This window comes from Gallinula chloropus, assembly GCF_964237585.1.
Source record: "Gallinula chloropus genome assembly, chromosome: 18".
Classification (NCBI taxonomy): domain Eukaryota; kingdom Metazoa; phylum Chordata; class Aves; order Gruiformes; family Rallidae; genus Gallinula; species Gallinula chloropus.
In genome coordinates, this window is record NC_140103.1 from 2,973,009 (window position 1) to 2,997,728 (window position 24,720).

The 24,720-nt window shown below is 44.8% G+C and overlaps 1 protein-coding gene across 1 annotated transcript in view; it reads right to left on the reverse strand.

Moving 5' to 3' along the window:
- CCDC187 (coiled-coil domain containing 187) overlaps nucleotides 1-24,720 on the reverse strand; it is a gene marked incomplete at both ends in the record, with an annotated part of 40,639 nt that overhangs the window by 15,299 nt on the left and 620 nt on the right. Inside the window, 15 exon segments of the mRNA XM_084272716.1 lie at nucleotides 317-420; nucleotides 1,337-1,447; nucleotides 1,825-1,931; nucleotides 8,613-8,803; nucleotides 12,492-12,591; nucleotides 13,415-14,061; nucleotides 14,533-14,624; nucleotides 14,994-15,555; nucleotides 15,557-15,740; nucleotides 16,271-16,399; nucleotides 19,608-19,706; nucleotides 21,376-21,662; nucleotides 22,420-22,489; nucleotides 23,624-23,717; nucleotides 24,525-24,568. Coding sequence (XP_084128842.1) covers nucleotides 317-420; nucleotides 1,337-1,447; nucleotides 1,825-1,931; nucleotides 8,613-8,803; nucleotides 12,492-12,591; nucleotides 13,415-14,061; nucleotides 14,533-14,624; nucleotides 14,994-15,555; nucleotides 15,557-15,740; nucleotides 16,271-16,399; nucleotides 19,608-19,706; nucleotides 21,376-21,662; nucleotides 22,420-22,489; nucleotides 23,624-23,717; nucleotides 24,525-24,568 — 2,821 coding nt within the window.

The window sequence follows — 24,720 nt, forward strand, 5'->3', positions numbered from 1 at the left end:
AAATGAGGAAAATTGTATTTTCCTTATTAAGTTTTAAAGGGGCTTCTACTTTAGGAAAAAAAAAGGCAAGATCACCCATAACATTCAAAAGTGTTAATACTATGGTGTGTGCATAAATCAGAGTAAAAAGACTGTATTGCAGATATGGATGCTTCCCACCAGACCTGAATGAGTAAGATGGTTAGGCCATAGACTGTGACAGCCACATAAGCGAAACAACCAACCATTTTAGGAACCATGCACAGTGCAAATGCTCTAGAGCCCCAAGCCATTCATGTAGCCATTGCAGTGCCTCATTGTGTACCACCTTCTGTACCTGCTAGCTGCATTATCACCTTCCAGTCCGTGCCCTCTCTGCATTTCCTCTGCATGGTCTAGTCTTGGCATAGAAGAAAAGTTGCCTTCAGAGCCCCTGCGCTCCTGCAAACACAGAGGTTGTCTGTAGACCTGCATTATCTATTTGAAAGGCAAAACTTTTAAGACTTCTCCCCTCATCCTCTTGAAAAAGCCCCTCATCATAGCTAATGCTTTTCATATGCCAATAATTGCTAAAGGGTTGGATTAGCTAATAAGCTGTATACTACTCACAGTGAAATAACTGTGTGGGCATATGGAAGCAAGGTAGTATAACAGCTTACTAACTATTGCTTATTTGGAGCTGCTTTCATGGGGGTCAGGGCACTGTGTTCATCCTTAGGGGCTTTAATAACAGGCACACAGAGCTCACTCCTGTCTGAACTGTTCTAACATATTGAGGTGTTAATTGAGCTAAAGCATCCTCCAAGGCAAATACTCTCAACAGTGTAAGGAAAGCATGGAATTGCACATGAGGTCTGAGCTTGTGTTTATTCACATGGGGCTAAATTCATATTCTAGCAAACAGCCACAGAAGTCCATCTGTTCCCAGCTAACTTCAGAATCCAAGGCTGCAGGGAAACAGCATGCTGATTTAAAAATAAAAAAAGAAGATATTTTTAATTCAATATTAGTATCTCACTAGGCTCTCATGCCTGAGCAAGGATCGTGTTAATTATCTCCTGATGACTTAAAAAACCCTCTGCTTAATTTTACAGCAAAACCAGCCATGGGCTCCAAAACCTGCAGTACCCAAGTAATTTCAGATTAACAGTCCAAATGAGAGCCTAAGGGACTCTGTTACCTGGGCACTTCCAAAGAGTTACCCTGATCCACAGGTTTTATCAGCTAAAAAAAAAGAATCCCTTTTGATCAAGGGACTATAAGTGAGGAAAAAAAACACTAACCAAACCACTGGAGATTAGAGGAACATTTTGCCAAACCTAGAAGTAGCAGCACAGGATCTGAAACAGTAACTTACCTCAGAACTGTGCTGAAGCAGGTCACTCAAAACCCTCTCACTTTCTTGAACCTCAAGCTTTGCTTTCTCCCTCAGCACTGTAAGCTGCTCCTTCTGCTGGAGCTGATGGGGCTGCATTAGGAAATGACATGCTATAAATGATATTTTTAACCAAGCCACATGAGTCATCAAAGCTGGGGACCAAAGGGCAGCAAATCCTGAGAAAGCAGCACAGGTATTGTGCAGCCAACTCCCATCACATCCTGCTACCTTCAGAGAGCAGTGCAAGTACTTGTTTTGGCCAACCAATACCTCTTTGCTCACTAGAGATTCCAAATAGCAAATCAAGGCTGGCCCCACCCCCCAGCTTACATGGGGTTTATCAACCTGTTGCAGAGTCAGCTCATGCAAATTGGTTACACCTGAATCCAGGGATCATTAGCACCTTTTTTCCTGGGATAGCAGAACTGCAATTGCTCTTTGCTTGTTGCACAGGTTGCTTATTGTACCTTCAGGCTGTGAGCCAGTAGTAGGGAGGTTTGCCTCAAATCATCCAAATGCCTCCTGTGTTTCTCTTCCAGTGCTGTGTAGCTGGGGTCTCCCTCACCTGTGGAAGCTTAGGACACAGACAGTGACAGTCACCATGTCTTAACTATAAAAAATCAAGGAAATCATTGTGCTCCATTTAACAGATGTGGGCAAAGAAAGTATCAGAGCTTACCAGAGGGAGGCAGTGGAACCAGGCTCCTTTGGGTTCTGGTTGCTGCCCTGAAAATGTGTTTCTACATTGTCCAAGTCCCTTAGGGATTGAAGCATTTGCTAAGCGTTGGCTTGCTTGCTCACCACTGAGACCAGCACACCTTGTAAATAATCTAAAAGCATCATGATATTTTCAGTGAGGTCCCAGAGCATCTGCTCCTCAGCATTCCCTGCTGCATTTCAGGTCTGGCTGCACTGCTCAACACATGCCTGAGTCCGAATGTGTAGGTAGGGGACTGCCAAAAGGGGAAGGGGGAGAGGTGAGCATTGTTCCTAACTGCATTTTGCTTTTGAATCTTCCCCGGGACTGTTTTGGAAGCCTCCCAAATCTGACATCTGCCATTATTCCTGGAATAAGTTATCTGCATATATTTACTTCTATCCTATCTGAAGAAGGAAAATGTCACTACCTACATCCTGTCAATAAAACTGTTAGCATAAAATCCTGCAGGTACTGCTGAGGGGGGAAGAGGTAGCACTCAGGAAGGCCTGTACCAGGATGGGGAGGGACTGGGCAGCAATTCTCATTCCAAGCCAGAAGGCCAGACCGTGGGGTACGGCTACTCATGTTCCCACTGCTCCTTCACTGCACCAACAGGATCAGACCCACTAGTTACAAGAGAAGAAAAGCCTCACAACCTCTTTGGGGACTTTAGCAGCATCACACATGCCCCCTCCAGCTTGCAGCTTCTCCCTGTATGGGGGGGACAGGCTTTATTTTTACTTTTTAAAAAATTTGTCATAAGGGGAGGAAAACCCATGAAAAAAAGCTTTCATTTTTAAGCAAACAAAGCTACTTAGTCCTAGGTGCACCTTTTTCACTGCTACTTCCTTATTGTAACTCTCCTGTCTGTCTTTTACAGTAGAGGTGATGTAATGTTTACCAGTGATATGTTCTTGGCTGCTTGGAGCTTCTCAGATGAATAGCTAAGCTTATGCAAACAGGTTGTGTGTTTACTCTGTGCTGTGCCACTGTCACAGCAACCAGGGTCATAAATGAATTGAAATGTGGGTCATAAATAGAAAATGGCTTTGACTTGGAAACTTCAGGTAAAATCTGTGTCCCTATCCAGACTGTCTGAATCCAAATTACCCCGTGGCTCAGGATGAGCCCACAACCTACAGGGTTTGTTGCTGCTTTAAATTCTGAAGGATCTTCAACCCAGAAGGAGCAGAGGTGTGGGCTTCTTTGTATGCCAGGATGCTTTTTGTGTGTACGTGGATGTGAGTGAAATAAATTCTTAATGCTTCAAGCCTGATGCAGATTGAATGTTGCTGTGGTTTTATAAACAGCTCGATTGCAAATTTCACTTGCAACTTATGGTGTTACTATAGGAGGCTTTTCTTAACCCTCTACACTTCAGAATCAAAAGACTGGATGAAAATCTCATCTTTTATTTCAATGATGTGTATCTCCTGGTTCTGGAGTGTGTTTGAAAAAGTGAAATCATACTGAATTGCCTAGAAATCACATGCCAAATAAGGAATTCATCCTTTTAAAAGGATTTAAACCCAATATTTCTAAATTTGAGGACTGATTCAGACTCTTTGATACTTGTAGTTACCAGATATAATTTTGTGAAGTATTTCTATTTAGGAAAATCCTGTGGGTGAGAGAACTGTTGTTTCTACTGGGTTTATGCAATGTAATAGAAAAAGGACAAGTGAACAGTCCTTCAGCAGGCATGCAGACAGCTCATCACTTTCAAAAGCCAGATGAGGATGCCTCCTTCAATGCTAACAAATAAGGTCATTTTATTAAAAAAAATGTACAGGCTGAAATTTATAGTTGCTAAGTTGTCTAATAGCTTTTAAAATAATATCTGTGTTATTCTGAAGTATGGGAGTTTATTAGAACATGGTTTAAAACTGGGAAGGATTTTCAATCTGTGCCCCAATCTGAATGACGTTATAGCTGTTCTGCTCAAGGCTTGACCAATGGTGTTGATCTCAAAGTGAACACAAAGTTTGTCCTTATCTGTTTTCACTCCCTTTGAACATAATTTTCCTAATTGTGGCTATTTCCAGATGCAATTCTTGTGTTGCAACATGCTGTGTTAAAGAAAATGCCATCTGGCCAAACTTCACGTCCTCTTACGTTATGATGAATGGCATTTTTACTGCACAGCCAGATAGCTTCAATGTACATATGCTCAGTCCTTTTGAAAAAATGCTATTTATTAAATCACTTTCTGCTGCACCTGCAGAATCTCGGTAAAACCCCGTAGAATCTCTGTGACATATAATTAAAGAAGCCAGGCTAAAAGTCTCATTTTTCTAATCACTTGAAGCTAGGCAGAAGCACTTACCGCTGCTTTACTCAAGGACAGCTTTTTCTCTTTCTGCCCATGTCAGCAATCAGTCGAAACCAGTTATTACAAAAATACATACTTGCAACTTTGGATGCAAGTACAACTTTGCCTACATTATAGCCTGGAGGTGTATGAAGAGCCCTGAAAGGCTGGGGTGGAATGGAGCAACAGATCCAGAAGGGACTGACCCGTTTGATGCTGAGGTCAGGGCAGTCCTTCCCCTCCAAAACTCCTGTGCTAGCTCAATGGCTTCATTATTTTACATTGCTCTTCAGGGAACAGAAGGGTAAAATACCACCCAGGCATTCCAGTTCTTTGTTAGCATGCAAGTACTGAGCTGTAATTGACAAGTAAACAGAGATACAGAGAAGAGGTTTGCTAACTACTGATCATAACTGAGATACGCAGCACAGGCTGCTGTTTGGCCCTTCTTCAGCAAGAGCAATCCCCAAGCAAGAGATTCTAAACTTGAAGGCTACACTTGTTTACGCAGGAAAATCAATGCCTCATCTGCATTCTCCAGTGCCTTGGAGAATCTGTATCTCCACGCCTGCTGAATCAGTTCCTTCTCTCTATAAATACGTCTGCTATCCCACTTGTCATTGGAGAGTAGCTGCTTGCTAAACAAGGGGATTAATGTGGCCTGTGCTGCTCTTGTCCTCCCCATATTTTGTGTTTATATCTAAATCCTCTGGTGCGGAGGGTTGGCCAGAGTTCAGCTTCCAGCCAGATGTTGCAGCACATGGCAGTACCTCACCCTGCTGCTGCCCCTTCCACGTGTAGCATGTCACATACAGAGCAGCAGAGCTGCAATTGGCACAGGCCATCAAGAGAGAGCTGGACCTGAATCTGGACCTAATCAGCCTCCTGAATTTCCATGGAATGTTCCTTCTCTCGCTCATCAATTATACACAATTCCCTCAACCCACTACACCTGCCATATGGACAGGAAAGCAACAACCCACACGGCAAAGCAGCACCAGGCTGCACAGAGCAAGAAATGCACATGTGTGTCCAGAGGCTTTGAGCACTTTTTGGGCAAGTAACAGCACACTTTGGTATGGAGTAGTAGCATGGAGAGGGGCAAAGTCCTGACTTCTTGTGCACACACAGGCTATAGGAGGATTATCATAGAATCATAGAATCACAGACTGGTCTGGGTTGGAAGAGACCCCAAGGATCACAGAGCTCCAACATCCCTGCAGGGCCACCAACCTCCAGGCCTGGAGCTATACAAGGTTGCCCAGGGCCCCATCCAACCTGGCCTTGAACACCCCCAGGGACAGAGCACTCACAACCTCTCTGGGCGGCCCATTCCAGCCCCTCACCACTGTCTCTGTAAAGAACTTCCCCCTAATATCTCATATAACACTTCCCTCCTTCAGCTTCACTCCATCCCCCTTGTTCTGCCATTATCTGCCCTTTTAAAAAGTTGGTTCCCCTCCTGTCTGTATGCTCCAGCCAGCTAATAAGCACTGCCAATACAGACTCTGAGGGTATAGAAGGAAACTAGTTCAGAGGGACAAAACTGGTATCAAAGCAAGTGACAGCAACTCTCTAGAGCAGCTCTCATGTTGCCTGTCAGAGTCAAGGAACATGCTATGCTTCAACGCTGCCATCGCTGCAGACACCTTTCGGGATGTTTGGAGGCTGATGATGGAGCTCACTGAAGCTTCACCAGGCAGAAGCTTTGTAAAATACAAAATGTAGTGCAGGATTTTGAAGCAAAACACCAAGATCTGCCTTATCTCAAAACTATCAGGGGACAATTAGCTGAAAACATGCTGTTACGCTTTTTTTTTTGCTGATCCCACTAATTTCATCATTTCTCTGTCTGCTACAAGCAAGAAGGCAGCTCCCTCTAGTGATACGAGACAGTAAGTGAATCAGCAGGTACGGGGAGAGATGTTAACGGGTGAATTATGTGTTCTGTGTAATCCAGCGTAAAATTCGGCATTTTAAGAATAATGGGGAGCATGCCATTTACTTTTCTAATGCAAATTACTTTAAACTAGTAGCTATGCTTAAGCATCAACATTGAGAAAATACCTCTTAAACAATGAATTTCAGCTTAAACTTTCTCTCTTAAACACAGAAAAGGCAAAACTTTCTGTCTCGTTTAGTTCAGTCTGGGTCATAGTCCTGTTGTGAGGCTGTAGCAAGGGACACAGGAAAAGTAGGGTTGTAAAATCACCTACTTATTAAATAGTGATACAGAAACCTGGGTGCTGTGGGCTGTATTCAGAGGGTGTGCTGCAGTATGGAGGAAAGTATAGCTCAGCTCCTTGTGGAAGAGACCTAGTGGTCTGTCAGGAATGAGAGAAATGGTGCCTCTGGGATAAACAGAATGTACAACCCCCTTCCTCATCAGCTCACATGGTTTTATACCAAGTTTTGTGCCTCAACTGATTCGAGATGGATTTAAGAGTGATGGGAAATACTCTCCAGTGAGATCATCTGTGGAGACGATCTGTGTTCACCACAGCGTGTACTTACAGCACTGGCAGTTCTGGGGTTTACACTGGCTGTGTTTCAAAAGAAAATTCAGCTGTTCAGAACAGGTTCACTGTCTTACTCCAGGCAATACACAAATACAAACATTTGGTGAATATCTGCTTCCTATACTGGTTTCACGATGTTTGAAAATGACATTTGTTATTTTGCCAAACAGGTTTACTACAGAAAATGTTTCATTTATGTGGCACGGAAATTTGCAGTGAGGTGACACATGTACCTTTAAAAGGCAAATATTTCTGGTTTGCAGCAGTTGTATAATTACACATTGTGCTGCCTGTGCACGGGCACTTCTGTGCACTGTGAAAGAGAACAGAATCGACTGCTGCTGTGATGCATTATAGCAGACAATACAGCCTTGTGTCTGAACGCCCTTTTCCTTCTAACAGTGGTCAACAGATCCACTTGTGACCCATATTTTAAACCCACATTGTCTTCAGAATGACAGTTCTGTGCCTCATCTGCAGCAACATGGCCTGTAGTGGAACTGCTGGCTTATGGTCAGACCTTGGCTTGAGCTCACTCAGACACTGTCTGCTCCTGCAGATGCTCAGAGAAGGTAAAAGTTTCTCCTGGCACAGACATGAGGCAGCGGTTCCTGCTCTTCCTGTCGTGAATAGTGTATGGCAGGGATTTTTTTGCCAGATAGCTTCCAGAATTGGTTATTAATAGTTGTTAGTATTAAATAAATACAATGTATTTTGCTTATGGTAAACACTTCAGACAACAGACCTACTGTCCAATCACGTCAGATGCCCTCCTAGTCCCTGGGGGGTGGGGAGAAGCATCGTAAACAATGCTGGCTTCCCCACCACCTCAAAATCCAATATTACATATAAAATTTTGTGAGGAAAACAATGAAGAATCCTTAATAAGAGCAAAGGCTTTTTGTAAGTACCCTCTTTGAGGAAAGGTTATCTGATCTTGTTCCTTTGTCTCAGAAAAGCCCTTAAAACAATGCACCATCTGCTACTGTTTGGTGGAAGCAAGCAGAGATCTCTTCAGACTGAGCCTGCATGCTACTGTTTGCCATTTAACCCTTTCAGCCACAAACTTTCCCTTGTTTCTATGCAAACATTTGTCACGAGCAGAAGTGGCAGTGCCCTGCACCCCACCCTTCCCTTGGCCAACGCTGCAGGACCTGTGAGCAGAACTCTCTGTTCAGCCTGCATCCTTTGTTAACCCCTGTAAATGTTCCGTGCCTTGATGTGTCTTGCTGTACAATTAGGATAATATCCCCTACTTATCTGATGTGGTGATTATGAAGAATCAATTGCAAAGATCCTCGAGAACTTCAGGTGAAGCTACAAAGGGCTGAAAAATGGGCTCTGGTCTGAAAGGGGCCATCTGTAGCTGACACTGTCACTCAGCACAGGAGCAACCAGTGAGGTTGAATTCTGGTGAATTCACCCCTGTGATACAGCACAGTGGGGAAAAATCAAAGTATTTCTCTTGTATATTTTCATGGGGTGTGTCTGTTAAATTTGCCATGAATGTTGAGGCAACATTTTTTCATATATTCATTTTTCACCTTTGAAATCTGGAGCACGAACCAGCTACTTGAATTTCCCCCTCACACCAGAAGTTTTCTCACTCCTTGCCAGAACCATTGGCAAGAATTCCCTTGCAATGAATGGACTAGTAATTGTCTTGTAACTTGGGAGGGCACTGAGTAACCACCGCGCTCTGGCACTTGGGAAATGCCACCTTACCAAAGTCCTGCTGCAGGCTGCCATGAGTCTCAGCTCCAGGGCTCAGAGAGACAGAGGGCTGTGAGCTGCGTGGGTCCGGTGTCCTCGGGGTCTGTCTGGGGGAGCAGCTGCCAATTTCCTCTTCATTCTGAACTTTGAAAATTGTCTCACACTGGTAGTGATTCCTCTGAGCTGTGAGTTCTCTCTGTGGACTGTGTCAAGGTAAAAACAACAACAATTACTCAGAGTTTTGGAGATTGTGCATGGGTATAAGCAATACTTTGAACTAAAGAAAATGGTTATTTCACTTTAAGAAATCTATTATTTATGAAATTTTGGTATTTGGAAACAAAAGACTCTCTGAAAAGCCATACCTGCCAATGTACAAACTCCCCTTGTACCTTGATGTTGTCAGGAGAGCTAACACTTGTCTTTACCTACTCTAAATACTGCTCTAGAAGAGCTGGGTGTTTTTCAACCTGATGGAAAAAATAGAAACAACAACCTTGCAGTTTGAAGCTTGATTTATGAGGGCTGCATTGTACAACCCGTGCTGTTGTTAGGATTTGGTTGCACAATCTAGCTCTGATCCTTGGCAAAGTTTTCTCAAATCTTTAAAACCACAAAGTACTGATCTCTGTTCCAGCGCTTTGGGGACGTGTGCTGAGCATGGCTATGGCCCAACTACAATTTGCTATATATACTTTAATATTTCAAAATAACACCAGGGCCAGGTCACACAGTCCTGGCAAAGATCTCAGCTAACTGCTTTTGTTTTGATCTGTAACTATCTGAGCTTAACTAAAAAGATTAGGAAGGAAGGTGTGAAAATGGGCATTTATTGATCAAACCTCAGCTGAGATACAGGCAGGGACATGGAGACACGATGAAATGGTGACAGATGTTTTCCTTTTGATACAGAAAAATGAACGTGGAAATTTTTTTTTATCAACAATCAGCTTAGGGAAATCTCATTTCATTTTTCTCATTAATAAGCTTTTCTTTGTTTTTCATGACCCAGAAACTGCTAAAACGATTAGAACAGCTTCCACTAGCGTGTCTTGGATGTAGTCTTCAGAAAGAGGGAGCAAAGGTAGAGGAGACAAAAAGAGAAGATATCACAGGGATTTCTTAGAAAGCAGTTATACTATTTGTTGGGCAATTGCACTGAGTATTGTCTCTGCATTTGTGTTTGGTTAGTTTTAGTCAACGCTACTGTTTCCTTCAGATCTTGAGAAATGCCTAGTTCTGGTTCTGGCCCCTGCCTGGCAGCTGCTTCCCCTGCCCAGAGCGCTTCCCAACCCGAACGTATGGCAAAGGTGTTAGGAACTTTTTGTCTCTCAAAAATGCAACAGCAAATCACTTCCATAGGAAGCTGAATCAAAATAAGGACAAAATTGCATAGACATTTTCTGGCGGTTTGGAGAATTCCCATCAGTGAGTCATTTGCATTAGCAACAAATCCTCCTCAGCCGCCCCTGCGGACTGCAGAGCGGCCGTGCATGAAACGGGAACATTTCTTATGGAAAGAGGCACCTGGGGGGTTTCTTGCATGAACATGAGTCACTTCTCACAGCTATAATTAAACGTGTAAACATAAAACCGTGCTGTCCAAACTGGCTGTGGATAAGATCATGTTCAAGAGCACTGATTTGGTAACACTGGGTGGTTTGTATTTATGAATGAGGCTGGCAAATGGTTTTGAACAGGTGGATTTATTTAGATGAACTCTTGAAGAGAATATTTATTGTAGCCTACTATGGACTCATCACTCTATTGAAGTTACCAAGTCAGAGCATAGTCCCAATTTGGCTGGTTTAACTATCACATTTCCTAACTTACATGAGCCGTACTGGCAGGGATTTGCCAGGGCCTAAGCACACAGCACTATCCCTGCCTGCTAGCATAGCCCTGCAAAGTTCTGTATGTTTGGGAAGAGACAGGTTTCCTTCACCGTGTACTAACGCTCCCCCATAGGGACATGATGTGCTCACAGAACGTTCGTGTCTGGAGCAGGAGAAATTCTGACCCTGGAGAGTGTGTTCCTCATTCACCTCCCTAACAGACAGATACTCCTTTGCCTTGACACTTTTCTGTCTCCTCAGATCAGAGTTTTATGCCCTCAGCAGGTGTGGGAATTGGTTCATAGTGGAGCAGCTTCAGGAGCAGCTAGATCACAGGACCCTCCTGTTGGCCTTACTGCATGTGCTGCCCACCTGTGTGCACAGAAGGACTGTTGGTGTGCAGGCTTCAGGACTAGGGGTAAAATTGGAATCTAGATCATATGCAAATAAAAGCTGATGACAATTCATAGGCAGGCTTTCACTCCAAACCTTTGTATTATCTACTTTGCCAGTAGCTAAGAAAGGGTTAGACTTGGGTGGTCAGCAGAGGAAGCCCTCAACCCTCCGGAGATGAGTCTCGAGTTGTCCACAACATAGCAACACTTCCCACTTCTAATCTCTAAATACAGTGATATTTTATCTCAAGTAGCTCTCCTCATCTTTTGAAACAGCACTTGCAACAGGGCTGTGATTTATCGCTTGGGAGGTTTTATTGGTGGGTTTTCTCCTGCGATGCTCCGAGGACTTTCTTTGACTCCGCCGCTCACGCACGCAGGAGCTTTGCTTTCTCAGTAATTGCATTGTCCAGGAGATCAGTGCAATCTGTCTTATTTCTACTCTGTCTGATGCTTGTCCATTACAGCTGAGGGGCTATTCCCTTCGGGGCACACGGGGGTTCTGCACCTACCTTCCATTACTGTGAATTAGAGTTGCATATAAACACGCTCACATCAAGACAAGAGTAATGGGCCCCAGCGTTTTGGTCAGGCCGGTGGGCTGTGCTCCCCACAGTGCTGCACACACAGAGCTCTGCCTCTTCCCTGCACGCTCTGAGTGCTCATGTTTTATACATTTGCCATCTCCTGTGACAGAACAGCTCCATAATCCCTGCAACTGATTTCTCGGCGCAGGAATCAGCCCAACCTTTGTGAATGTGGCAGTTGTGCACAAAGAACACGGTTTAAACTCACTAATTCCAGTAATTACTGTACAGAACTTGGCTAAACCGAGCTGTCTGGACTTATCTCTCCAGTTTTCATTTTCTTCTGTTTACTTGGCACTGTGAAGCTGTAAACAATCTTCTTTAAAGGCTGCTGTCCTTCAGCCCCCGCCTGCCGCTGCGCACCAGCGCCTCGTCCCACCGGAGCGTTCTGCAGCTCCACTGCCAGCGGGTTGGCAGAGCCAGCTCTGCCCCGGGCACCAGTGAGCTCAGAGCCGTGCCGTCCCCCCCGGGCAGGGGCTACCTCCCACCCACGGAGACGCGACCCGGGGGGCGCCGGGGCTCCGCCGCCCTCTAGCTCGAGGGGGCTGCGGGCGCGGCGAGCGGCCCCGGCGGCTCCGCGGGCTTGTGGCGCCACCTGACGGGCGGCCCCGGCACTGCGCGGTCTCCGGGGCGCAAGGGGGGTGTGTGTGTGTGTGTGGGGGTGTGTGTGTGGGTGTGTGTGTGTGTGTGTGTGTGTGTGTGTGTGTGTGTGTGTGTGTGTGTGTGTGTGTGTGTGTGTGTGTGTGTGTGTGTGTGTGTGAGAGAGTGTGTGTGTGTGTGTGTGTGTGTATGGGGGGGGGTGTTTGTGCTCCCCCAGCTCCCAGTCTCCTCACGCTGCTGGGGGGCAGAAGTCCTGCAGGGGAGCACCCGGCTCTCCACACCCCCCCAAGCTGAATCTCTCCTTCCAGCGCCCTGCTCTGGGCGGGTCCCTCTCCCGGCGCATCTCCTGTCCAAAGCTGTAGCCCCATCAGTTCGCTGGGTAAGGAGTAAGAGCAGCCTGGCTCCGTGCTGAATTGGGGCTATTAACTGTGTGCGGCGCATTTAGCAGAGAATAATATCCCCAAATTTGTTTACCTTCCAGCGAGGAATCTGTGAGATGGGGAGGCTGGGCTGGTTATTGGCTTTCCATGCAATCGGCTTATGTCCACCTCAGAGCTCTTATTCACAGGAAAACCTTTTAAAAAGACAAATGAATGCATTTAATAAATATGCTCTTTGTAGAAATGAAATGGCCCAAGCTTTGACATCTATTCTCTGCCTTTTTATGTGTGAGCACTTAACTTCCACATAGCTCCTCTTACCCACAGTTTTCATGTACACAGGGTTAGGTTTGTAATTCCTTTCTTACTTCTGGGAAAACCCAGGCACCAGAAGGTGAAGTGATGTGTCCAAAATCAGTGATAAAGTCACAGATAAAATTAAGATATATAATTTCACCGGTGAAATAAGGAGAGAAGAAAGTAATTAGATCATTACCCCAGCTAGATCATTACTACTTAATGTGATAGACTGTACTTCAACCCCATCTTTCTTCTCACAGGGAGACTGACAAATTCTGCAGTAACCAGACATAATAGAAAAGTCACTCACTGCTAATATTCTGGCCACTTTCTGATCTGAGGACATTTGCTGTATTTTCATGGTTCTGCCCTATTGATATAAAGCTACTGAACAGTGTATGGCTTGGCGCTTGCACTTGTTGCTGCCAGAGGGTCCTGAGGCTGCCTGTGCTGCTCGCAGAGGGCACCTGTGACTCTTCTTGGCATTAAATTTGTGAGCTGTGTGGTGAACAAGCCTGCAAACACTCAAGGCTCCAGCAGCTGCTCCCTCTGAGCAGTACAGACACAGCCTAGAAGACCCACTGCTTAGGGATTTTCCAAGACACAAAACTTCCCATAGCCAAGGGGATATCAGGCTTAAATACTCCTTTGGTAGCATTGAAAGGTTTGGGCTGTGGTCCCTGAGCATCACTGTTACACCGCACCAGCATGACCCACCTTTCACTGTGTCACTTGGGTCTCCAAGATGCCTCTGTTCTGTGCTGTGAGTGATCCATAGCAATCTGCTCACAGGACTCCAACCAGGCAAAGGAGAGGGTATTTCCTTCTCTCTGTCCAGGGCTGTTGTTCCCTCAATGCTACCTACAAGACTGCCCAGTCCATGAAATTCCCCATCTGATGACACACGGAACTCATCAGGATCTGGGGTGTCCACAAGCATTTGTATAGTCATTGGCCTGTCTTGCTCATCCTTGGATGTCTCAGGCTCTGGGACACACAAAGACTCATTGAAAAGGTACAGAGTTTTATCAGTGGAGGCTTTAACCCTGCTTGCTTCGTTCAGCCTCTTAGTTGCCAACTCAACCTTTTCTGCAAGTTCCTTGGATAGATTATGTATGGCTTTTACTCGATCCTGTGTACTTCTGTATGGAGAAAGACCAGAAGTCAAATCCTTGCAGTAAGGCTTTGCATCTTTCTGAAGAAGGGAAAAGCTTAGAGGAGGTGCATGCAGAGCTGGGGGAGAGAAGTCTCTTAAGTCTTCACATTTCAGAGGACTGAGAAATGAGCATTCATATTCCAGGGGTGCTGGAGAAGCCAATGCTTCTCTATTTTTTGATGTCTGAACCATTCCTAGAAGTTGATTCCTGTTTTTTAAAGGAAAGGGAAAATGTCAGGTTAAGACATAGTAACAGAGGTTTTCTGCACAGACCCGTATCCTCAGCTAAAGCATTTCACAAAAGAAAAAGAAGCAGGTTTCCCTGTCTGTAGATACATTTGTCAGATGACAGATTCGGGATGGAGCATGAACTGCTGACAAATGCAGAGAAGAATCAGCCTGGGGCTTCCAAGGAATTCTTTAAAAATACAAAGCAGAAAAGTAGGCTGAAAAATTTGTCTCAACCTGGGTAGCCAGAGCATCAGTCTCCTTCCATGCTCAAAAGCACTCCCAGATGCTCCCAGGTTCTGTAACTGCTCTGGACAGTGAGGCTGATTGTAAGGTGAGAGATGACAGTACATTGTCCATAGCTTCATTTGTTATAACAACAGAACCCTATGAAGACTCTGCAGCGTGTGCTGAGAAAGAGACTTGCTAGGAGCTTTTTATCCCTGAGTACCTGCTCCTGTGGTCTTTACTTAGCAGTGTACAGAATGTTTTATCCACCCAGGCTGTGAAACTCCTCTCCAGGACCCCACCACTGGTTTGCTCCTGCAAGAGAAGTGAGCATTCATGTAAGCTCTCAATAGCTTGGCAACATGAGGGTAGCATTCAGCTTCTGGTCCACTTAATAACTGGTTCATGTAACTAGAAAACCTCATGTACCAAGCAACCAACCTGTTCTTTTGGCTCAAGCAATGGAGGTTTCCAGGCTTTTGGCCCTGGAGTCAAGGGTTCAGCCTTACTAATGAGCCCAGCAGTTCTTGCTATAATTAGAAGTTAATTGCTCTAATTTTTTTCCAGATAAAACTTTCTCTCCCTAACACCTCAAAGCACTTGTATGAAGTGTTTCATCTCTAACATGGTACTGTACTGATCAAGATTGGAGGGTTTTCAACCCAATGCTCCTTCAAGACTTACTTGCTCAAGTTCACTCTGAGGAGTTTCTTTTGCAGAAGCTGTTTCCCTGATGAGCTTGTGCATCTGGCCAGAGCATGTTTTCTTTCCAATCGCTTCTTTCTGTTTCTTGTACACTTCTTGCAGCCTCTTATTTCTCATCTCTGTGGCCTGCACCAAAGACTTTTTCTCTTCTAGGCTTTTTTTCTTTCTTGCCTCATTCTTTTGATATATAAATTCCTGAACAATTTCAGGGCTGTAGGAATGAGGTTTTTTAATGTTTACCCTCCTCTTTGAAGGGTGTTTAAGGTTTTCTTTCTCAAACCCTTCCTGTGCAGGGCTGCTCGAGCCTCTCTGTCTCTGAGGAGATGTGTTTCTTCCTATGCTGCAGATTCCTAAGCTGCTGGGCTTGGCTCCAGCTCTCCTTAATGAAGATTTTACCTTTTCTCCACTGAAGGCAGAGGGAGTGATGGCTTGAGGTCCAGGTGAAGGAGAATGGATCCCCAGGTATTGCTGCAGAACTTCTACCTTTCCTTTCTCAGTATCTTTTGGGAGCCTGGTATGTCTGTGTTCATCACAATGCTGACTGCAAATGCAGGTTCCTGAGTATTTGCTTTGTGTCCTTGGTTGGTGCATTGCTGCCCCTTTCAACAGGCTTGCTGGGGGCAACCACACAGCTTTTGAGTTCAGGGCTTTCCCCCACAGGTTCATTTCCTTTTTCTCTAGAGCTTCTTTCCATCACTGGCATTGCTACAAATCCTCTACCAGGTTCTGTGGAAAGCATTTGGAAACAGCAGTGGTGTTATTACTTCAGAGATGTATCAATTTCTGTATCTATCTTGAGCATCTCAAAACATGCTTCCTACTGAGGACTATCTGTATGCACAGCCCAGGCTTGCATGGCTGTTGTAAAATCTGCAGTGTTCTAGGGAGAAGATGAATCTGTAAGGGTGAAATTTGAAGTTGCAGTGGCCAGTTGGATAAATAATGTGGATTTTGTGGCCCTTCAGCACAAACATAATTTAATATACATGGGCAGTGACACCCTTTATCTCATAAACCTCTTGTAGCATAATGAGAACTCAGCAACCAGCCTCAGCTCTCGGAGGATGCAGGGAAGCTCTACAGCTGACCATGGACAGCAGCATTAGTGGTGGTCATTAACTTCACAAATTACTTATTGCTAGAATCATTAAAAACAGATGCTCAGAAGGTCCTTGAAACTTTTTGTTTCAACTATTTTTAGTTAACCACTTTGTTTCTGCACCAAAATAACTAGTGTAGTAGAGAGGCAGCTGTACCAAAGGTATTTGCTGTGTTCTGCTCTCCAACTGTGCTCCTCAGTTTTGGAAATGCAGGGGGTGGGCCAAGCAACTTTCTAGCTAACTTCTGACCTTCTCTCCATGCAGAGGCATCGGGTAGCTTTGTACCTGAAACAGAGGATTTATATTTAATTATTAAACCCTTCAATGTCCTTTGAAAGAAAATTGCAACTCTTACTGTGCATCTTTGTAATGGTGATTTCCAGGAATCACACCCAAGGTGTGGGGAGATCTAGAAGATTTCAGTGAGAGTAGGTCTTTTAATAGAAGTTGATGTTACTTGGATAACAAAAAGGTTTTTAAAGCACTCAAACTTTGGATGCTGTCACTCTGCTGGGGTCTATTCACCAACTGACTATTCACTGACATTCCTTAATCAAGTGAGGGCGACACATGAAGGTTCAGTGGTTTCCCAAGGCTTGACCATCAGCATTTATATTATCTAACCCTTGTAGCATGTTCACATAATTCTTACAAGTTTTACTCAGAAACCATTGACTCCCAGAGTCCTGAAGAACCAAGAGGAGGTCAGGACACTGGCCTGAGAATATCTGAGAGCATCCCTCTATGATGGCAGCTGCAGACAGCTGGTACTTACTGGGTACCAGCAGATTCTAGATCTGGAAGGAAGGGGAATAACAAAAATATTATTTTCCTTGTGATTGCTTCAAACTCACCAGAGTAAATTAATTCATTTTTAAACTGGAGAGAATCAGCAGGATGCAGCGTGAATCAATGAACGATACAGGACGAAGGACAATGTATAATGCAAAAATAAATGATGTACCCAGCACAAACAAATTATTCTTGTGTAATAGGTGGTGTCACATAATGGACAACATTTATCACCAGCTTACTTCATAATTTCAGGTTGAATTCACAGCATGCCAATACTTGCACTGGCATAATTATGTATTTATTGCAAACACTTCTGCAGCAGAAGGTGACTAAACAGGTGCTTATTTTGGGTTTTTGCATGAAAATTCTGCCCACCAAATTCTCCCCTGATTAAAATGTTCAAGCCTTTTCTTAAAGAAAAGATGTTGCTCCTGAGCCAGTATCAGCCTCAGTCCAAAGATGTGGTTCAGTACTCAGTCAGCTGAGCCAGGCTTTTCTAGCTTCTCCTCAGTAAACTTGCCTCTGTGCTGAGCTGACTGTGCAGCACCTCTGAGGATCATCTGTTGGACATGAAGCACTTGCAGAGACTGAGTGGTTAATGGGATTGTCCTGAGATTCCCCTTCACTTCGGTAACATGAGCTGTGAGGCAACATCTTCTCAGGTAACAGCCCTGGGCTCCGTACCAGGGCCAGGGATGGAGTCACAGCCGCTTTCATCAGCAGGATCTGCAGCAGGCTCTGAGATGCTCTGGAAACTCATCTTAATTGTGCAGTTTAGGTTGTGTCACAAGAGGAATGATGTTTTCCGGGCAAGGAAAAGCTTCACTATCTGTGGGACTGAAGTCACTTCCTATAATCCCACAGCCTGCCTTGGGAAGCCAGCAGAGGAATTATTCACTAGACCTATTCAATTCGGTGTTTGACAGCACGAACCACAGATGGAATTGCCAAAATCTGTTGGATTCAGTACAGCTGAGATCCACCAGAGTTTTTAATGAAACACCTTGCTGTATTAACTTTGTTTTCTAATTTAGCAGCATTTAAAATGCAGGATGCATTTATTTTTATGCTTCGTTTCTCTGAACACACTGACAAATTAATACCCAGATCTAACACTCTCTGCTTTACTATGCTGGCCGACTTCAATTAAATCTTTTTTATCTACACAGCGTTTATTAACTACAGAAACTATTATGCTGAAGTTCAAGAGCACCCTGCATTTCTGCTGAAAACATTTGCTAGAAGGAATTCTTTTGATTTAAATATTCTCCTGGGGATTTTTTCTACCTATGAGCAGATGAATATTTTATAGCTGTTGTGACTTAATTTTTTGTTAACTACAGCAAATTTATAATTCATCAAATTCCTGAGTACTCTGGGTCTGACCTCTGCCCCTCATTCATCTCTGCATAGCCCTGCCTTGGCTCTTTCACTGACAGAAACTAATAGCCAATAAAGACACCATGACACTGGCAGTTACAATGATAAATGCTTCATGTGGCATGGTCTTATTATGACCCACTCTCAGAGGAAGATCAAGCCATTTTTCAAACAATCCATTAAAACAAAAAAAAAAAAGAAAAAAAAGAGGGAGAAGGAAATTATTATATATTTCATGCATTTTAAATAGTACTTGGGTAGTGGGGCACATGATGCCACTGTGCTCATAATTTCATCTGCAGGGTGTTAGACAGCTTGGATTTTTTTCTGTTTCACACAAGTTACTTATCTAGTTCCTTACCTAGTGTAAAACACAACTGCTTTGTTGCACCCACAGCCGTGCTCCCCACAAAGTCTGAATGCAACTATTTCTAGGGCAAATTACTAGTATTAAAATGGGTAAAATCACTCCAGTAATTCAAACCTGCACTTAGATGTACTACTGCTCAAAGAAAAGTGAGAACTAGTGTTTGGGTCTCCTGTTCCTGCTGTTGACTTTGTAGTAGTGCTGGGGATAATTCCTCTGATTTTCCACTACTTTGTATTTGGTCCCCATTTTGGAGCCCAGGAAACCCATGGCTTTTGGCAGCGCTCTTAATTCATTAGGGAACACAGACCTGGATGAACAGGTGACAGACAGCTCTTCCCACCCAGGGCATATGGCTTATTTTGTATTTCTGATGATGTTTAATCCTGACAGGTCTGGAATCCCTCTGCTGCGAGCAATGGTGTGACAAAGCATCAGAGTAAGAGAGGCTGGTGCCTGGGTAGTGCCTCTGGGCAGGGGCACGAAGCTCGCAGCAAACCCTGTGCACATGGAGCACTGGCAGGAGGCCGTGTGGAAGTGAGCTCTGTGTCCTTGCTCTGCCTGTGCTCCTCTTCTGCCTCCTTGACCAAATGCTGATTTTCTTCTGTTCCTTAGAGGTTTTCTTTATAGGCTGCCCAGGGGGTGTGGAGTCTCCCTCTCCGGAGATATTCCAGCCCCATCTGGACACCTGTCTGTGCAATATGAGCTGGGGAGCTGCTTTGGCAGGGGGGTTGGACCCCATGAGCTCTCGAGGTCCCTTCCAACCCCTGTGATTCTGTGATTCTGTGATTCTTGGTTACCTTCTTGGCACAAGAAGGCCCTTGACTGTGCATCCTAGAACTTGGTATTACTCTAATAACCAGCTAAAGATCTGGTGAGCTCTTGGGTGCCACTGAGCTCTAGAAGTTTTGCCTATCAATCCATGTTGTTTCTCATTGTTTTCACCCTTACCTTTACCAGTTGCTGCTCTTTTCAGAACAGAGGACCTGGGTGAAGGCTGTCTCTGGTTTTGTGTTTGAACTCTCTGTGCTGAGCTTTTCTCTCTTTGGTCTTCAGTCAGTAGGGAAAAAAAAAACCAGAAAAGAATTAGTGTGCAGCTAAAATCCAACCACAGACATGACTGCTGTCACCACCAAACAAAGCCCAGCCCCATTCACTTGAAACACAGAAGGAGTCTCTCTAATGACACTGGTCACAGAACAAGCAGGACTCCTTTTGTTGTGGTACTGGAGGTGTCCCAGCACAACAAGCACTGGCCTGGATCCCTGAGGTCCATGACCCTGCCTATCCATACAGCAGTGTACTGGGAAACAGCCCAGGCTAGGAGAGAGCAAACCTCAGGGTCACACCACTAAAATCCGGACAAGCAGGTATTTGGCAGCTTTTAGGCTGCCAGGAGCAATGCCGATGCTGGTATCCGATAGCACGGAGTGACTGAATGTGTGAAAAGCAGAAGGAGGCTTCCCAGGCCAGACTGCAGGTCTGGATATTAGAGATAATATCCATCAAAGCAGCTCTGACATTTTTTACAGTTCTCCAGTCAGACGAACTGAAGAAGCTGCATCTGAACCAGTGTCTGGAGCTGTTAGTCTTCAGCCTCCGAGGCTGCCTCTGTTCTGCAAGGTGAATTTGTTTATCTGGTAGTTCCCTCGCTCAGTTATGTAAAATGATCTGGGTTAAAACCAAAGTAAACTAGCCTCCCCCCTGAGAATGCTCAAAAGAGGCTCAGTGGGGATTGTGGCTTTGGCTTCTGGGCATTAGGAGGGGTAACACTCTTCAGCGATGACTGAGAGTGCTGCCTGATTCAGCTGAAAGGAGGAGACAGCAGCACGGCTGTCTGCTCACACAGACCTGAGGTGAGCACCACAAAGTACTTCCATACAGCATTGTAAAAGGTGATTTGGATTTAAGGGAAATATCCATGGAGGCTGGTGGTGTGTGACAGGGATCATGGTTCCCAATGAATTAACATTAATGCTATTAGAGCAGTAAGATTTATTACGTACAGCTTTTCAGCTCGTCTTCTCTAGTCCAATATACCCTCAGTAATCCCCCCTTGGCTGAAAAGCTTGCCAAGCAGGATGCTAACCAGGCTGGCCATAGGCAGCCCTTGCTCCCCAGCCCATGCATTACTGGCAGCGACCTGAGATCTTAAATCACACTAAACTAAAGTGACAGCTGTAGATGAGTGGTACTTCAGCCCCAAATTTAGCAGCAAAGCAGGATAAGGAAGTCTAATAATATTTGCTTTCAGATCCACACTAGTTCCACTGAATGAACTGTTAAATCCCCTGTAATGCCTCTGAACTACAAAATTCCTGCTTTAAATACCTGTGATGACTCTCCCCACCTCTGTGCTGCTGTTCCATGTCATGCTCTCTATGTGGCAAAAGGCAGAACGTGGGAGGAAATGGGAGAAAAGAATATATATTTGCAGCAAATTCTTAACTACTTTATGGAAATAAACTTTTAAATTTGTGCACACTGGGGAGTAAATCCAGTGGAGAAGTGAACTCAGTGAGGAGTTTGATACTTACAGCCCAGGGAGGTTTATAGCTCCCCCAAGGGCTGCAGAAGTAAATGAATTTATCACAGGAACATGGTTGCTGCTCAATGTAAACCCAAGTGTGTGGTGGAAGCTGTGGGGTTAGTTATTGAGCTGTGCCAAAGCACTGCTAGGTAATCACCATTTCTTCATAGACACAAAACTACTACTGACCTCTGTGAAGTGGAGCAGGAGGAGCAGACAGTGCTTTGCACACCTTTCTCTTCAGGGCTCTTTTTTGCAATGGCTCTTTGGCATAGGCAGAAATCAGCAACCTCTGCTCCTGGCATGCCACTTGCTGCTTTTGCTTCTGCTCCTGGATTCTCTTCTTGAGTTGCTCTAACTTCTTTCCAGGTGATTTCTTCCTCAGCTCTTTCAGCTTCAGATCACTGATCTTGCTGGCTGATGCGAAGGGGCATGTGGGCAGCAGGACATCCGTGGGCACGGGAGTGTTGCCCTGGCTGCCACGCAGGACAGCTGAGAACAGCCTGCTCCCCACAGGGCAGTGATGTGGGGCGTGCAGAGAGCAGGGAGATTTTTCCTTTCGTACTGTGCAACCTCTTGAATCTGCCCCCTCTCTGAACTGGCCCCTTCTTGGTCTGTACAGGCTCTTTGCAGGACACCAGGTCCCAGCTGCGCCTTCGCCATCCGCAGCGCTGTGAGGTGCTGAGCGCGAGTCTGGCCGGGGGGACAGAGGGGTCATTCCACACAGGCCAGAGCTTGTGGCAGGGCTCTCAAGGAAACACGACTCCCAAGCAGGGAAGAGAGCAGTGCAGTTTCCCTTTCTTAAGAAAAAGAGAAAGACTGAATATGCAGAATGTCTTACTGAATTGTGCAATAGCTCATGGCAGTGGAGTTTCCACAACACACTCTGCTGGTGATCTCTGTGACTCCACAGGACCAGCCTTTTGCCAGTTGCCAGCAGTTTGGCAACTGAAGATAATACTGGGAAAGTGCAAAGGGAAATGTGATCTGGTAAGAGTTATTACAAGCATGGGCAGATAAACTAACACAGAGAACTGATGTCAGGGCAATGGTTTGTTCAACGGGCTTGTTGGGCAGCATTTCCTACAGTTAAATTGTTTGGTCACTTTTTTTCCCCCTAATAAACAGTAAGGTGTTAAGCTTTTTCTGGAGTCCTACATCCCAGAATTGTAAACACCTTTATATGTGCTTTCACATTGCACACTGGTGCTGTGCATTAAGGTTATTACATACCTGCAGACTGGAGGAATCTCATAGCTCTGTTTCTCATCCAAAGCTGTTTCTTCTCTGTTCCTCTCACCATCTACAATGTGGCAAAATGGTGTCAATGTCAAAAAGTCAAAATGCCCCATAACCATTACATTAACTGTTAAATTAAATCAGTTCATTTTACTGGGGACTCTTCCCCAACCAAATCTGGCCCTTTGGACAGTGGGGTACAATTTCCTTCATACTCAGTAATGAGCTTGACAGCATTGTGATTCTGGGATGGAAAAGTGGCAGTTTGTTCTTTGGTGTAGAACAAGGAACACTGTCCTTCTGTGTACGCTGTCTCCATGCCACCCAGGTCTGCAGGGCAGCCAGAGGATTTGGTTACCAGCCTGCACAGAAACCCTTGCTACCTCTAGGATCTTGTGTCCCAGCTGCTTGAGCACCATACCATGGGCTCCATCTGATCACATCCTGCCCTTGTCCTTTAAAGCCAGCGACAAACGTTCATCTCGTCTTTCCATCCCTTGTTCAAGTGGCTTGGGAGCAAGAAATAAAGATTCACCAGCAAAACCACAAGCTCCAGCAAAGCTTGTAACAGATCAACTCGACACACCTCTCCTGCTATCCTTGTTACAGAGATCAGGGGCCAGGCAGTGAGCCATCTCCATGAGCATGGTGCAACGCCCCAGGGAGCAAATAGCATCCATAAATATTAAAAGCTGGCAGATAAACTGTTCCCAGCCAATAAACCATCTCAAAAAAAAGTACCCAGCAGATGTAAAAGTAATGACAAGTGAAGCCTGTTCTTGACATTAGTTTTTAAGGGTCTTATGGAATTTGGTTGTGTCCTGCTTTTATCTTAGCCCACTTTGTCTTTTAGAGATGATTTTAAACTCATTATGTATTTCCTGCAAAAAATAAGCAAATGCAATTCTGTATTTACATCACTGCAGTTACCTCTAGAAAAAAAACAACCAAAAATTCAGAGGACAAGCACGAGTAGCTTTTACTTCTCTCTAGCTGGTGGGTTGGAGTGCTGTATCTTTTGCCAGAGCAAAGGTGTGACTCCTTGTGCACTGTGATATTCTTCTGGGAACATGAGCTGATGAAAATAGACACTTTCCTCAATAAAGAGGGCCTTTCACTCTCTCTTGTCAACTTGCCATCCCTCCAGCACCAAAGCAAGCCCCCCATCTCAGCAGTTTCCCCATAAATCAGAACTCACCAAAGCTTTTTTCATGCCAAAGCTTTCTTCTGGCTGCCTGTGATTTGGCACAGCTCCACGTTTGATGATGAAATTTGTTTTCAATCCTTTGTAGCTGTGAAAAGGCAGATTTTTCTTTTGAAGGGAGACATATGTTTTTTCCCTGTGGTAGCCTTTTGCTGGCACACGCTGCTTCTCTGATTAATTTTGCAGCTCCTAGTTACTCTGTAAACACTGGCGTGTCTGAGCATGTTCCATGTGGTATTTCCTACAGTTGGAAAGAAAGCAGCTGACTGGGAAGGGGAGAGATGAAATCCCCTCTCTCCATTATTTACACTTTGCATGTACGTGTGCCTCAGATTCTTATTCGAGCTGCTCTGGTGTTTAAAAACAGCATAAGCTGGACGTAACCCCAGGCAATAGTGACTCCAGCAGTGTGATGATAGTGTCAGGCCTCGACTGTACAAGCTACACTGCGTGTGCTTGGTTAATATGATGCTCACATCCAAGCAATCTCACTGTGAAGACAGCAGCTGCTGTGCCTGATATAAACATTATGATGTTTCCTACTAAGGGGAGAATAACACAGGGAGAATCCAGAAGATGTCCCAGCTCAGTGAGTGTCACCTGTTGTTCTGCTTGGGGCTCCAACAAGAAGCAAGGCAAACCTTTACCTGTTCTTGTCATTAATTTTGGAGAGTGTTGTGAAATCTGGTAAGATTCCTTCCTTTTCTCCTTATCCTCTTTTGGTCATTTAGCAAATGAGTGAAGACATTATGTGTTCATTGCAAAAGAACAAACAAACCAGCACGTTGACATCACTTCCAGTTGCATTATACATTATAACTCTATGGAGGTGACACCTAGGTGACACAGAGTGAACAGAGTAGGTGACAGCACGTGTCCCCTGAACTGTACATACCACTGCTTTGGCATTCTGAAGACTCTTCCAAGCCAAGGCCACATCTGCAGAAGCAAGAGATGAAAGACATGTTTCAGCATCTCTTCCCACCTGTCTTCACTATAAATCATTTCCCCTCATGCCCAAGACAGAATAGTTGGTGGCTGAAACACAGGATTGCTCCTGAAATGGTGTCTGGGCTGGTTTTATATACAGC